Source organism: Anabrus simplex, chromosome 1 (assembly GCF_040414725.1).
Source record: "Anabrus simplex isolate iqAnaSimp1 chromosome 1, ASM4041472v1, whole genome shotgun sequence".
NCBI lineage: Eukaryota > Metazoa > Arthropoda > Insecta > Orthoptera > Tettigoniidae > Anabrus > Anabrus simplex.
The window spans coordinates 1033198087-1033215508 of record NC_090265.1 but is presented as its reverse complement, the minus strand read 5'-3'; the positions used below and the strand labels follow the sequence as shown (position 1 = coordinate 1033215508).

Sequence of the window (17422 nt, the reverse complement as noted above, 5' to 3'; positions counted from 1 at the left end):
GGGAAAACGATAGTTCTGGGAACGTTGCATCGAGGTTCTACTGTACATGTAAACGGGGATTGTATTCAGTACAGTAAGTGTACTTATATTGATTTTCAGTCCCCACGTAAATGGAGCAGTGTAAACACAGTAAGATTTTTGACTACCGTTGAAGTATTTTTCCGACTGGTAGTGAATCATTATGTTCACCATAGTTATTGTTAAACGTGAGCCAGAATTATGCAATAATCTTTACACTGATGAGCCATTATATTATTATCCCGTACCTAATACTGTGTAGGACCACCTTTAGCCAATAGAACCATGACCACTCGGTGAGACATCAATTCAATAAGGTGGCGTAATGTGTCGTGGGGTATGTCATACCACAAGCTCAGCAGCGTATCTTCCAGCTGATGTATACCATGGGGCAGTGGTTATGTAGTATGAACCCGCTTCTCGAAGTTGAACAATAAACAGTAATTTGGGTTCATATCAGGACTATCAGACCAGCCTTCACCATCCTGACTTGTAGAATAGGCAACACAAGCAGGGAACACTGTTGACATGAACTAATAAACTTGTTCCCAATAATGCCCAAGTTCTGGACAGCTGTCAGGGATTATTATTGGCCCTGTGGGTGGGGACAGTAGAATAACACCCACAGTATCCCATGCCTGTCTTAAGAGGTGACTAAAAGGAGTCCCAGGACTCTTAACTTCGGAGTGTGGGTTGGCGACCACAGGGACCTTAGCTGAGGCCTGGCAATGCTTCCACTTACTCGTGCCAGGCTCCTCACTTTCATCTATCCTATCTGACTTCCCTTGGTCAACTCTTGTTCTTTTCTGACCCCGATGGTTTTACAGCATGCGAGGCATAGGAGTTTTTCATTTTCATGCCCTTCATGGCACTAGTCTTTCTTCGGTCAATGCCTTCATTTTCGAAGTGTCGGACCCCTTCAGCTTTTTCTCTCTCTGTTTAGTGTTAATAAAGGATGATTGCCTAGTTGTACTTCCTCTTAAAACAATAACCACCACCACTTGTCAGGGATTAGTGTACCAGAATTATTGGACCCAGTGTATCCCATGAAAACATTGCCCAAACTATCACACCTTCGCTACCGGACTCTCTCCACCCAATGGTGCAACTAGGTGTCATACCCTCCAATAGTAAATGGTGTTCAAGCACTCATCCACTGATGTGATGAACCAGCAATCTGGTTTCATCGGACCAAGTGGCCTTACACTTTCATCCACAGTCCAGTGTCAGTGATATTGTGCCCACCTCACACGCTGCTGTCAGTGGAGTGTAGTCAGACTTGGAGTAAGGCTGGGTCTTCACCTCTGCAGTCCCATGCACAGCAGTTTTCACAGAAACGTGTGTTGCAAAACATAGTCCTGGTCACCATCGTTGTACCTCTGGGACGCTATGGACTCATGGCTAGACGATATGTCATTTACCCATTTTTGTACCACTTTCAATACATGTTCACAACAGTGGCATGAAAACAGCGAACAAGCTGCACCGCTCCAGATATGCTGGTACCAAGATGCTGTGCCATCAAACTCAAGAAATGGCTTGCTTTTCCCATACTGATGCCAGAGACAGAACTAACAGCAAGCCTGTAGGTCTTCCCTATATGTACCTTGCTGCCAGCATGTCACGTGCACCTCGCCACGCTCCAGACGCAGTAATGCCCGTTTCTTCAATGAATGTTAAGTGTTAACACTTCTGTTAAGTAGACTTATCACATAATTTAACAAAATTTAACAAACTGTTAAGATTTGTGTTAAATTAACATGACATCAGCTCTATGTTAAATCTCTTAATAGCTGTTAAAATTTCAAAATGGCAGCATACAGACGGCACATATTTGAAGTTTTACTTCTATATGAAGACTGTCTATCTCATAGCTGTGAATGATAAATTATGCAACTTAGACTTAGGATGGGAAAACTACCTCACCGTAATAATCAGAAATATTCTATCTGACACAAAAGTGATAATAGATGATGGCGTTGCTACATCCAGTACCATAAAGCAAATAAATGGTGTACTTAAGGGGACCCCATGAGTCCCATCTTATTCAATATCGTAACATCTGATGTAACAAGAATCACCCATGGGATGGATAAGGACGTCGTGATGTACGTGTATGCCGATGACATTGTCATAGGAGGGCCAATTTTACAAAATGTCCAAGATACACTCAATAGACTCTCGGAATGGGTAATTGAAAATAAATTCTCAATTAATACTAAGAAGACAGTTCAAATGACTCTTCGGAAAGGAGGAAAGAATGCAATAAAAGAGCAACTGTACCTAGAAGGAAACAAATTACCAATTCTGAACCAATTCAAATACCTGGGCATTTGTCTCCAGACGACTTGGACCACCTTCTCTTTACATGTTTAAGAAAAAGCAACAGCAGTGATTAGAGCCAAGAGAGACATTCCAAACCCAGAAAAATTGTCTCTGCCCATAGCAGTGAAACTTTTTCAAGCAAAAATAATTCCAATTTTGACATATGGAATAGAAATTATATGGAACCATTTAAAAGTACGTGATCTGGAAACTATAGAAAAAGTGAAGGCTTCATTTCTTAAGAGAACACTTGGTGTTTCACAATTCACTCAATCGAGACTTGTATATGTCCTAACGAAAGAAGACTATCTAGTGTAATTCAAGAAATCAGAAATACTATGCAACTACCATTAACGATTGCCCTCCAGAATGCATTAAGAAAGCGAGAACAAAAACGAACTGACATTTGGTGCGAGTTTTATGCCACTGATGCCATGACGGACAAGGCGCTGACACAGTGTAACTACGAGTTAAGACATGTGGTGACCTGGTATGCTTGTCATGGTTTCCATCATGTAGTCTGCACTAATAAGAGATTCCATGACCCTTGTGACTCACGTGTATGCGAACTGTGTGCTGAAAGTTGTCACAGATATCACTTGCAGTTTTGCAAAAAGAGAAAAAAATCATTGTGTACTTATGGTAAACACTGATGCACATTGTGCGCAATTTTTTCAATAAATAAATTAACATCCCACTTAGGAAAAAGAGGAAGCATTCTGATCGCTTGAAGGAGGAGGGTATTGGAAAAGGGAATAAAAGGTCTAGGTCTCCTTGGAAGAGAGCAGATGTTAACCAAGAAAGGTTGATCAGGCAAGGTGAAAGAGGAAAGTGAACTAGTTAGTAACTGCAGTCATAGAACCATGTCTTTCAGCAAAATCAAGACCACAGATTTTTTAATCAGATTTTATTATACCAAATTTCTCAAGGAGTGATAGGACAGAAAGTGACATGTCAGAAGTCCTGAAGAACCATTTTGACCACCTACTGAATAGACCAGTTCAAGAACAAAATACAGAACTGGAAATGCAAGCCTACAATGAGGAACCTCCCATCACCTGGACAGAAACTGAGACAACCTTAAAATCTATGCTTAAAGGAAAATCTTCAGGTGCAGATGAAGTGAATGCAGACATGATAAAGGCAGCAGGCATCCAGAGCATACAGTGGCTGCACAGAGTACTAAATGCCATATGGACAGACAACGGAATACCTGCAGATTGCAGCAAGGGCATTATAATTCCTCTGTTTAAGAAAGGCAGCAGATGGAAACCCACCAACTATAGAGGAATAACCCTGCTATCTCATGCACTAAAAATTCTAGAGATCATAGAAAGGAGATTGAAAACCACCATTGAACCACAGTTAGAGGAGGAGCAATATGGATTCAGAAGTAACAGGTCAACAATGGATCTAATTTTTAGCACCTGCATGCTGATGGAAAAGTATTGGGAAAAAGACAAGAACCTGGTCATTGTATTCCTGGATATTGGAAAGGCCTGTGATATTGTTATAAAAGGTAAGATCTGGGAGTGCCTGACCAGATTCAACGTATGGAAATCCCAGTTCCACGAATATAACCTCAACATCAGCGAGACCAAAACAATGTTGATGGCAGTCAACAGGGATGGGCATCCAGCAAGTGTAAAACTATGAGACCACCAGCTAGAGTGTATGGATAGTTTTCCATACCTTAGAAGTGTAATCTTCAGTGATAATTTGGTCAGAAAGGAAATTACAGAGTGCAAAAGGGATCAGAATTCTACCAACAAGTAAGAACACTTTTATGGGATGACATAATTCCAAAACCAGCCAAACTGATGATGTTTAACAGCTATTTTGTGCCAATATTGACCTATAGTATTGAAGCGTGCACCCTCACAAAAAGAGTTTCATCAAGACTGCAAGCATCAGAGATGAAATTTTTTAGATCCACCATCCAGAAGACCACGATGGACAAGTTAAGAAATGAGGAGGTGAGGAAAGAAGCCGGAATAAAGCCATCCCTATTAGACTGAACCGGTACATTCAGACTATGGTGGTACAGGCATGTGATGAGGATGGAGCCTACAAGAACAGCCAGAATAAATTTGGAAAGACAGGTGGAGGGGAAAAGACCTGCAGGAAGACCTGAAACCTGATGGATGGATATGATCAAGGTTGATCTAGTTACCAGAGGATGGATAGTCGATGATGTTCTCTATGACAAGTTGTATATGGACAGGAAGAAGTGGAAGAGGCTCATTAAGAGTACCCAGGAAACTGAACTGTACAGTGATAATGATGGAGTGATTCCATAGCTCTGAATGGTAACACAGTAAATGCCTTGTTACTCCTGCTACCTTTTCAGTTCTGGTATGGTAACCAAACTGAGAGTTTAAACTAATTCATTAGACTGTTTTTTTTACCATATTTCAATTGGCTACAGTTTTCAGCTGTTTCTATGACTATTGTTATCAGTAATCTGTGGTTAGATAGTACAACATATAAACATTAACCATAACTAAGTTTAACAGTATGTCTTAGTCTACAATTTTAAAATGAGTCACATCTTTCAAAAGGAAAATTTGGAAAAGATACTTGTCATGAATTCAGGTAAATTGACTGAATTTAAAATGATGATGCAGTAAAGAAAAGAATTATATGACCACTTTCCTGGAGTAAGTGTGGAAAAATTCAGAGCAAAGCACAATAGCTTTGCAAAACATCACCATTGATTGGATTTGAATCAGTTAGCATTGCTTTCTTTGTCCTCTTGTAGTATACAAGGTATCCAAACATCTGTATGTATGTATATATATATATATATAGTGAAATCTGGTTAGTACCTTCTCCATTAGCACGTTTTCCCACTTTAATACACCGATTTTCAGCAATCCCAGTTGTAATGCTATTAAATATCAGTTAACACATTTTTCCCTTTCTGATGCTTAACCCCTCAGCGTCGCAGCCGTTTAAAGAGCTTCCTACCCCGCGGCCGGATGAGATTTCAACTACGCGCGACTGAAATGCATTGATTCACTTAAAGCGTTACTACTAGTATAAGAGTAGCCCGATATTCACGAAATTTGGAATTCCTTATAGTAGAACTATGTACATGAAGATAATTACATAATTGTTTCACATTTCCTTAGTAATTTAGTTCCGTGTGATAGAGTTCGAAGCACTCTTCGAGACAGAGACCCAAGGCACACTCCTGGCAGCAGTACACCGATGTCTTCTTTTCACCGTGTTTTGAACACGCGATACAACGTCCCTGAGGTTTGAATTTCTCACTCTTGGGTGCTAATTTCCTGATAAAACATATTTCCTGAAACCTTGGAACTGTATTATCTGATGCGCGCCGGCCTTGAATATTTCGTTTCCCGCCCGAGAAGCGAATTTTGTACTTCGTAAACAAACCTTCCATTAGCTGAAACTGATAAGATAACTGCTCAATGTTTGTCCCTGTGACTTGTCTAAATATTATTGTAGAATCTAGGAATCGTAATTCACTCGTGAAAACTTCCCTTTGACCTGTATGCTTATCTATATTCTCCTGCACGAAATTTCCAAGTACTGGTTCCTCCTCATCGTCACTCTCATCATTTACCACTGCATCGGTCACAGCCACATCATCTATTTCATTATCACTACTGCTAATACTGCCACTACTACTTCCGACTAAACTTTCATTTGAATTATACAATATTTCAAGCACGTTACTCTCAGCAGGAGCTAGCCATTGAGCGCGGTGCGTCACACAAGCTGATGAAGCTGCAGCGGGACCGAAAGCGGCAGGACGAAACTGAATGAGGGGAATAACATTTATGACGAATCAAACCATCTCGATACATATTTCATATTAAAAGGTCAATACATCGTCTTTCCAACGAGATATATACCATGCACAACTGCTTCTCGTGTCGTATGACAGAAAGCAGCACTAACTGATGCCTACACAGAGCACTCGTGGAGAGTTACGAAAAGACTACAAGCTGAGAAATAAAGAAAAATATAATAAATAAACCGCACACTTAATACAAAATTAGAGCAAAGAACATCACACGAAAAGACTTCTCAGATCGTCATTTCTTTATTTTATTCTGTGGGAAAGAATGAAGCAAACGGACTATTAAAAAAAGCAGGGATTGGTGCTCAGACATAATTGACAAATAATTATCCTTGCAAAAGCAACTACACTTTAACGATTTTCAATTCTTATTTAGAACACTGATAAACCCGAAAATGTCTTCTTGGAAACAAAACAATTTGCGTATCCATAACACCAAAACTCTTGGCGCTATAGCCGTAAATGCGAAACCATGTATGGGTCTATACCACGTATAGAGGTCGGCGGCTACGGAAGAAAAGAGGGTCTATACCACGTATAGAGGTCGGCGCTGAGGGGTTAAGACACTCAAATTTTAAAAGCGCTGTTTGACTAAAAGTTATTTTCCACATTTTTTATGACAAAGTTAAAAATTTAGTTGCATCTTCTATGGTGTAAAATTCTTCCATTGTTTTTTTTTACAGCGTATGGGCTCTGTCCTTGATCAAGAAATTAAAGTAATTCCTTCTCTTTCTATCATTCTCTCTTCCTCCTACAGAGAGCAGCTTGAGATTGTTTCATTGTTTCACTTGACACGTGTTGTGTTTGCTAGTTCATTCAGCATCCAAAGTTCACAACTAAAGTTGCCGGGCTGAGTGGCTTAGACGGTTAAGGCGCTGGCCTTCTAACCCCAACTTGGCAGGTTCGATCCTGGCTCAGTCCGGTGGTATTTGAAGGTGTTCAAATACGACAGCCTCGTGTCGGTAGATTTACTGGCACATAAAAGAATTCCTGCGGGACTAAATTCCGGCACCTCGGCATCTCCGAAGACTGTAAAAAGTAGTTAGTGGGATGTAAAGCAAATAACATTATTATTACAAGTAAAGTTCATAACTAATTATGAAAAGCTGACGTTCATCAAGAAGCAGATCACAATCCTCACGTGAAGCATATGGATATTGCATAGAAATTGAATATTTGTTCATCCACACTGCTAAACAAAAGGAAAGAAATTGGATGTGCTTGTGAAGGAAGAGCAAGTGGCAAAAGAAAACTTGTGTGTCAAGGTCAGTTTCCCGAGCTGGAAAGTGTGTTCTTGAAGTATGTTAAACAAGTTCTTGTAACCGATATCCCACCAGATGGAACCATGGTTCGACCAGGTGGTTCATTTAGCGCACCAACTAGGATTCTCAAACTTTCAAGCTTCCAGTTTTTATGGTTTGAGACTTCAGTTGTAAATGATAAAGAGTTGCTGGTTCTGAAGGATAAAACATCATTAAAAGTCCTGACTTTTCTTGGAGACTGAACACTTTTGACAATTGCTTCTGCATTTTTTCAACTACATAAAATCTACTTGGCCATATTTGAGTCATAGATAATGTCCCTTGATAATTTATTGGTACAGTACAAGCTTCTAAAGCGCACACATTTTCCAGGAGTATGGTAACGATTATTATTGAGAAATTGACAAAATGACTAAAGAACCAAACGTCGCGATCGGTATTCAAGGTATACAATATGAACCTCGTTCTTTGATCATCTGAGGAACATACTAATATCTGATTATCTGATGCAGCACTACAGTAGTACTGTATTTCTACCACACTGCTACAGGTTTACCATCAACTTTGTTGCATTGGGGGATTATGCATTTTTGCCTTAAAACATGACTATGCAAGTCATTCTAAACGATGAAAGATTACGATTATTTCTGAGTTCAAGAAACCAACCATAATCCATATGCGACTGTTAATTTTGCGACATTCATTCTTGTTCAACTTAACATATTATTTCTTTCCTTATTAATCTTTTCAGTATCAATGAATACTAATTACAATTTTAATTTTGCTGGATATAAATGCAACAAAATATACATTTGCTAAGAATTATATACATTTTAAGAACTAGTATAATTGTTCTGCCTAGTCAGTATGTTCAATATTCAAATTCAAGATTGCAAAAATATCAGATTAAAAGTAACAGTACATGTTTCAGCCTCATTAGGCCATCTTCAGCTGCATAGAAATAACATCGACTTAGAATTTAATGTATTGAAATTACACGATATGAATAGAATTTACGTTCATAAGATATACTTCGAGATAAAATAGATGAGTGCTAAAACACCATTAGATGAGAGAGTTATCAGATGTGGTATAATGAAGTATGAATGGGTCTTTTCCCTGCATCTTTCTTCCCTCATCGTAATATACATTTTAGTTTTATCGTTTCCTTCTAGATTTCACATCTCCCAGGACAACTTGATAGAAGTTCATTTTCCACACTACTGTCTGCCTGGCATTACTTTTAACTTCTCTACATATGTAAATTCAAACATTCTAGATGTTTTCACATTAAGTGGAACTACAATTCTAATTAATTAGATTTTAATCTGTCAACACTTTACCTGGAAGAAAATTTTAAGGAGCAAGAATTTTTTAAAATTATAATAACATTGTCATACATCACCTATAACTGATCATTTTCAGACCCATTCATTCTTCATTATGCCACATTAAACCACATTGGGCGACACACACAGCTAATGATGTTTTAGCAAGCATCTATTATTCTTAAAGTATATCTTGTGAATGTAAATTCTATTCATGTTTTGTAACTTCAATACATTAAATTCTAAGCCAATGTTACAGTATTTCTATGTAGCTGAAGATGGCCTATTGAGGCCGAAACATGTACTGTTACTTTTAATCTGATGTTTTTGCAATCTTGAATTGTGAATAAATTTGAATGTATTGACTAGGTGGAACAACTATACTAATTTCTTAATTTATATAACAGAATTCGTCAATACGGAACCAAAATGAAATTCATTTCCAGTTGCTTTCCAACTGCTTCAATCCATTTTAAATAGGTAATAGATTTATTATTTTTAATATTTCCTGTCTAATGTTTGTAAGAACACAACAGTGTAATATATACAATAGAGAAATGGGAAAATGAATATCCACCTTTTCAGTACAATATATTACGTGAAGGTTTACATTTAAAACATCATGTTTATTTACATTTGGTACCGGTTTCAACAATGTTTGATGTCATCATCAGCCAGGACAACTACACAAAGATATATTACATTAATCGTGACTCTTACAGTAATATTACATTAATAGTATTGAATATAAACATTGTCGAAACCGGTACCAAATGTAAATAAACGTGATGTTTTAAATGTAAACCTTCACGTAATATATTGTATTGAAAAGGTGGATATTAATTTTCCCATTTCTCTGTTGTGAATCTTGATTCAATACGGAACCTGAAGAATGAAATTCTTAATTTTAAATAGTGTAATATATGACATTATTTTATTTCCTCACTCACAAATCGAAGCAGTCTAGCCATAGTTTGTTAATCGAGTGGTTGAAAATATAGCTGTGAGTTTAGAATTATACTTTGTGTATTTGTTTGCGTATGTTTCTCACATTAACCAAGATGAAGAAACGGTTAATGGCACAACCTGTTAAAAAACAAAGACTCAAAACAGAAAGTCAGGCTACTTTTGATTAAGATTGTGAAAAAGTTGCAGAGCCAGCGGAAGCTGAATCCTTTTCTCACAAGGCTTTGTATTCTGAACAGAAATCTTGACATAAGGTCAGAAGGTATGATCCCGCGTACTTGTCGTAAGGATTTACTCATGGACGAAGTGAGTTGAAACCACAACCCCTTTGTGTTGTTTGCCCGGAGACCCTTTGCAACAATTCAATGAAGCCATCTTTATTTGAAGGGTCTTGAATCATCATTCAGAAGAATAGGTAGGGCCGGAAGACCACATACTGATAACGAGTCATATTTACTACCCGCAGCTAAAGGCATGGTGTCTAGTGTTATTGGTGAAAAACAGGCAAATCAGCTGGGTGTTATTCCCTTGTCCAAGGACACTGTTTCTTTCAGTATCTCAAATATGGCTAATTTTTTTTAAAGATCATATTGTAACAAACCTCAAGTCCACAAAATACTTTGCTATACAGCTGGATGTGTGTACAGATTGCACAAATATGGTGCAATTGATAGCATTTGTTAGATACATTGATTCTACTCCTGCAATGGCAGAAGATATGCTTTTCTGCAAGGAGCTTTCAGAACGAACAATAACACAATAACACAAAACTTATTTGACACTCTTGATGGTTTTCTAAGGCAGTATGGTGTTGACTGGGAAAAGTGTATTTGTGTGCAAGAGCAATGACTAGGAAACTTACTGGTATGATTTCCCAGATCAAGAAGGTTGCTTTTTTTTTTTTTTTTTTTTTTTTTTTTGCTAGGGGCTTTACGTCGCACCGACACAGATAGGTCTTATGGCGACGATGGGATGGGATAGGATAGGGCTAGGAGTTGGAAGGAAGCAGCCGTGGCCTTAATTAAGGTACAGCCCCAGCATTTGCCTGGTGTGAAAATGGGAAACCACGGAAAACCATCTTCAGGGCTGCCGATAGTGGGATTCGAACCTACTATCTCCTGGATGCAAGCTCACAGCCGCGCGCCTCTACGCGCACGGCCAACTCGCCTGGTAAGAAGGTTGCTCCTCTGGCAAATTCGTTCACTGTAGTCTTCACAGAGAGGCTCTGGTTGCAAAGAAGTGTCCAAATCGAATGAAAATAGTATTGACAGAAGCAGTGAAAATAGTTCATTTCATAAAATAATAAACAGCCATTTCCAGATTATTTGCAATCTTATGTGAAGAAATGGGTAGTGAACATAAGCATATTTTCTTCTGTACTAAGATAAGGTGGCTTTCCAAGGGAACTCTCTTGCACGTTTGTTTGAATGAAGACAAGAAGTCCAAGTTTTTCTTCTTGGTAGTAAGTGTGAGTTTAGTGATAAGCTTACACATGAACAGTGGCTATGCAGACTAGCTTTCTTAGCTGATATCTTCCAGTAGCTCATTGGGTTGAATATAGGACTCCAGGGTAAATACACAACAGTCTTCGTGGTTCAGCACAAAATAAAAGCTCTGAAAAGAAGAAACTTCAGTTTGCCTTTAAAGAAGTTGTGAATAGAAAACTTTCATTCTTTCCATTCTTAGAAAATTTTGTAGATGAAAATGAAATTGAGCTTCATGATTCCGTTGTGAGCAACGTAAAAGAACATTGTTCGGGTTTGATTAAAAATTTTGACGAATACTTTCCTGAAAATATAGACAGCAAGTTCAGGATCTGTGACCCTTTTTCCGCAGTGAGAGACTTCAGGCTACCAGATTACTTTTTAAGAAAAGAAAAGGAAGAAATCATTGAACTGTCTTACGATGAAACAATCAAGTGCAGTTTCAGGAAAACATCTTTGACAAACTTCTGGTTGCAGAGACAAGTTGAATTTCCTAACCGCTTGCTATGCTGTTATCTTAATGATGCCTTTCTCAACAACATACATACGTGAGAGTGCCTTTTCATCCATGGTGTACCTGAAAATAAGTACCACAATAGGCTAAGTATAGAGCCAGACCTCCGCTTGAAAGTCTCACCTAGTCTAGTGGACTCTAAAACTTAAATGATAAAACTTTTTTTTAATTGATCTTAACGATACTAAAACACATTATGTTAAACTGCAACATTTAAATTATTTAAACATAAATACTTTGTCACATTTGTAATATTATTATTATTTATGTCACTAACTTTCAACCCTAATTTGGAAAAAACTATGGTGGGGGTACAATAGAAAACTATTCATGACTTAGGAGTACAGTTTTTAAAAAGTTTGAGAATTCCTGTTCTAAAACTAATGCTGTGTTTTATAGTGTGAAAAGCTGATGCTAGCTCACTGGCAGTAATGTTTATGTCCTTGTGTAAGGAAATAGAATAAGCTCAACATTCTTTAAAGCTAGTCTGATTTGTATGCTGTCATTGTTCCAATAGTCTCCTTTTTACTGTTTCGTTCTTCATCCGGGTTGGACCATTTCATCGTTCTATGTACGTTATGTACACTGACTTAGCAAATGTCATGGAATAGTCACCTAATAGCATGTGGGGTCTCCTCTGGCTCTGCTAACTGCAGTGAGACGCCATGGAATTGAGTCGACAAGTCCCTGGTAGTCATCTGGATGCAGCTGACACCAAATTGTTTGCAGAGCAGCCGCCAATGCTGGTCTGTTCGTGGGTGCAGGATCCATGGCACGGAGCCTGCGTTCCAGGACATCCCAGATATTCTCGATAGGGTTCATATCTGGGCTCCTGGGTGGCCATGGCAGTCGTTGGACCTCCGCTGCATGTTCCTGGAACCATTTCCGGGTGATGTGGGAGCGATGTGGTGGCACGTTATCATCTTGAAACACCGCAGAACCGTCTGGGCGCTGGAAGGCCGAAAATGGGTGGAGATGGTCTCCGAGCTGCTCAACGTCCACGTACCATTCAAAGTCTCTTCTTCCAGAACAACTAGGGGGCACATTCCTTACCAAATGCACCCCAGACCATAACAGAGACACCAGTGCCCTGGACCACACCTTCGAGGCAGGCAAGATCCATCGCTTCATGTGGTCTGCGCCATACACGGTGCCTCCCATCGGCATGGTGCAGTTAAAATCGTGATTTGTACGACCATATCACATTACGCCATTGTTCCAGTGTCCATTCCTGGTGATTGGCGACAAATGCGCGTCATTGTGCCTGATGACGTTGGGTTAACAGTGGTACCCATGTGTGGTGCCGGCTCCCATACCCCATAGAACCCATGTTCCTACGGATTGTCCACTGGGAGCCGTGTCTAGCATGGCCTGTGTTGAATTGAGCCGTGATTTGTTGCACGGTTGCCCATCTGTCACTATTGACAATTGATCTCAGATGTCGCGGTCATGGTCATCGAGGGTGGCTGGACGGCCGGTCGTTCGTCTGTTGTGGACGGTGACACTCGCTTTCAGCCATTCACGATACACCCTGGACATGGTTGATCGTGTGAAGCCAAATTCCCGCACCACTTCCCGAAATCGCACTTCCCATCCGTCGGGCACCGACCACCATACCCCGTTCGAACGGTGTCAGCTCACGACAACGTTCCACTTTATACCTGTCACATGCACAGCCACTGCTCACAAGGTCTCCTATACAACTGCCACTGGCACAGGGGGTGTGTGCTGCGCAGACAACACACCTGCACATCAATGCTCCGCTATCCCGTGGCATTTGCTCAGTCAGTGTATAAGTAATAGAAACAAACAAGCACAAATTAAGTCACATTTAGAAAGATGCAAACAACAAAAGGAACACACAATACCATGAAGCATGAAGAGAGAGAAATAGAAATAAAATGTGAAAGGACAAGGACAATCTCCAATCTCCTCATCTTTATACATTGCCTTCTTCAAGTAGATGTAAAAGAACCGGAATTGATAAGGAGAGAGCCAGTCTATTTGAAGATGACAATGTACGAAGATGTGCAATGTGTCCTTGTCCTTAAGAATTTTCCATCTGTTTCTCCCTTTTCCCACACTATCCTGTTATTGTGTTTATCCTATTATGTGTTCCTTTTGATGTTCATACATTATTTATAGGTTGCCAACATCTTGACTACATGACAGTATTCTGTATCAGGACAACTGATATTGATTGTAGCTGCCTAGGTAGTCTTCCCTCAGATGTAGTAGAGGTATGTAACATGCCTTGATAAAGAATTCTGTTCATCGCCATAAGACCTATCTGTGTCGGTGCGACGTAAAACAAATAGCAAAAAAAAAAAATACTGTAATGCTTTAGAAACATCTCACAACCTATACATAATGTACATAGAACGACGCCGTCCAACTCGGACTGTGAACATAATAGTAATTTTACCAACTATGGGAGCTTCAACTGTAGTCTCCTTTTCTGTTGCCTGTAAAGAGAAATTTGTCATCTTTCATAATTATGATTAAAATGTTTCAAATTAATATATGGAAGCTTAAAAACTCCCTGTATTTTTCAAAGAGGGAAAAAATCCTCTGAAAACATCTCTTGTAATTGTAGGTGATATGCAAATAAATATAGTTCATTAGTTGGTGGGACTTCTTCCCCTGATGTAGGTATATATTTGGGAATGTGCAAAGTGCCTACTACAGCTAAAAGTGATAGCAGTGATGGTGGAGGCGGCGGCGGCTGTGACATCGAAAGCCTCACAGCTGAAATTCTATAAAATAAAATTAAAAAATTTTTAAAAAAAGTGCTAGACCGGGTATGGCATAAGCTACAACCTCAAAAGAAAATATAATTGCTATATTAACTCCTTGCCTTTTACTCTCTTAGGTGGGAGTATGAAGCCCGTAATCTGAAGAAAGAAAAGAAGGAGTTGGCTGCCTATGAAGCATACACCAAAGCCAAAGGAGAAGAAATGATGTAGCCGTACAAAGATGTGCTAAGAAGTAACTTCAAATGGGAACAATGAAAACCATTGTTAAAATAATATTTTATTGTTGATTTTTATTTTAATTTGGTGTGAATATTATTCACTGAGCAGTTGTGTTAAATACTGGAAACAGCTGGTCAGAACCAGTGAAAGTACAGTATATTACTGTTGAACATACCACCTACAGCTTTTTAAAACATCTCTGCCTCTAATAACTACTGAATTATCAAAAAGTGTCATGGTATTCACATCATTTTAATATGATGCATAAAATGTACATGTACCTCACTCTTGCCCTGGTATGTTAAAATGGTCACATGTTATATTTTAATTTGAATGGAAAAATATGTCCATTTTATTGACTCAGCTATTATACATTTCTTATTAATGTAACTCTTTCACAGATAATGTTATATTTTAAGTGTGTGTAAAAGAACTTGTTTGTTTATGTTGATGAATTTTTCTTCACAAACTTGAACAGGAATCATACATTGAAGTTTTTATGTTAATAGTTTATATCTGTTATTTAATTTTCTTTTATTAGTCTCTAAATAATCTGGTCTGTGTTTTTAAACTCTTTTAGTCATTTTGTCTCAATATCACTTATTTTTTGGTAATATATAGTTCACAGTATTTATGAAATCTAATGAATTATGTCAAGAAGTGTTGACTTTGTGTAAGAATACTGGATGTTGCTGCATTTTTATATACATTTATTCTTGGAGAGCAGTTTTCTTTGATCACAATTACAGCAAATATGCAGCTGTAAATATAGGCCTCACTTTTAAAAATTATTATGTATGGCTGACTCTCTTGCTCACCATAAAATAACCAAAGAAAGAACTTTGTGAAGTATTTGATTGAAAAATTAAAGTATTTTCTAAAATGAATGTTTAACTCTTGCTTCTAAATCAAATATACTTTCAAAGGTGCCTGAAGCTTTAAAAATAGATTATTTACCATGTAGTGTTTTCCCTTTCAGTTGGCAGGGAAAAAAAATAAAAAAAAAAAAAAAAACAAAGAGAGAGATGAAACAAGATTGGAAAGTAGTCACATCTGTGATGAAATATTGGGGTCTCTCTGACTTCCTGATCATGAATGGTTATGTCATCAAGGTTGAAAACTTTCTAAATCTGGTGTGTAACTCAAACTCATTGATCTGTAATAGAGGGATTCTCTGCAATAACCCTCTAACCCCAAAAACATGAAATAGAGATATTGATGGTTGAGTTTTCAGATACAAAAGTAAGTTACAGTATTAAGAGGTAGTAACAAACATAAACAAAGTAACAGAGTAGAAAATTACATTTGTAGTTCTAAAAGACACCAACAGAATTATGGTGGAAGAGTTAGGGGTTCTTGCATAGACATCTGTGTAATTCAATTAATCATTCCATATTTTTTTCATTTTAGGTTTACTGGACGTAGAAGTTAATTAAAAGATGTAATAAAAATATTTCTTACATTTAATGCTTAAAGAAATGGAATAAATGTTCCATACTAATTCAATTAATATTTTACAAACTCTAATATCTACATGCTTATACATGCATACATCTCATTATAGACTGGTATGTCTTTCAGCATTCAGTCTGCAAGCCTCTGTAAATTTATTAAAAGCCTCCACAATCCTATATTTATACCTAGCTCTGTAGCCTTATTTCGTTCCATACTTTCAATGTGTCAGCGTGATGTTAAACCACTAGGAAAAAATCCCATCCCTTTCTAAGATTATTACTCTCCAGACAGGTTTGCTTCCTTTCCAACTTATTACCAAAATCTTCCCATGACTTCTCGGATTCAACAATTATTTTGATATTTAAAAGAAATTAAATAAAATAGTTCCAAGCTACTTCAGCTAATATTTTACTAACAAATTTATTTTTAATACATTTAAAAGATATTAAATAAAATGGTTCCAATCTACTTCGGATAATATTTTATGAACAGACTCGTACTGTAAACATGCTCTTGTCTCACTAGCCACTGATTCTAACCAGCTGCATGCAATAACCCCCTAAATGATCAGCTGCTATAATGATTTTGTACACAAATTGTAGGGGATCAGATGAAATCAATGATCAAGGAAACTGAAAAATCCCCTAACCAGGGTTACAGGGTTTTTGTAGTAAACTCAATAATTGTCAAAGACAGTTTGTGGTTACCATGGCAATAACTTTACAAGCACAGCAAGAAGTGCTCTGATAAATAAGACAACGAAAATTAAGACAAACAGACATGGCAAATGCCACCTCACATTCACACCACTTCATAGGGTTCACTTTACCATACACCAGAATGACCAATATAGCATAAAGGTTTCATGCTATGCATTTTGTTTCATCTGACTTTCCCAAAATGTACAGTCACTCAGAAAGATTGAGTGCATGTTATTGTAAAAGTTCTTCACAGGTACACATTTCTCAGAAACAATTTATTATTGTGGGTACCCATAGAGTTTGTGTCTACATGGAAGGTGAATTATATTCTGATAATGATTAAAATTAAGTCTGATAAAATATTAAATGTGAGGAATGTACAGAACCATTCCCTCATTCTTCTTTTGAGTGACTGTGCTTTTTTAAATGCATTTATATTATTCTGTAATAGGTGAGCCAGTCACAACAGATAATGAATAGTCTCGTACTGAAAATTAATTATGTACTTTTATGAAGTAGTTTCTTAATTTACTTTATTTACTTTGGAATTATGCTTGTTGTC

At 37.8% G+C, this 17422-nt stretch overlaps 1 protein-coding gene across 1 annotated transcript in view; it reads left to right on the top strand.

Annotated features, from left to right (window-relative positions):
* Positions 1-15591, top strand: part of Pect (phosphoethanolamine cytidylyltransferase) — a 132702-nt gene extending 117111 nt beyond the window's left edge. Inside the window, exon 8 of the mRNA XM_067136991.2 lies at positions 14602-15591. Within this exon, the coding sequence (XP_066993092.1) occupies positions 14602-14695 (94 nt within the window). The 3' untranslated portion in view covers positions 14696-15591. The remainder of the gene's footprint in view (positions 1-14601) is intronic.
* Positions 15592-17422: the final 1831 nt, after the last annotated feature.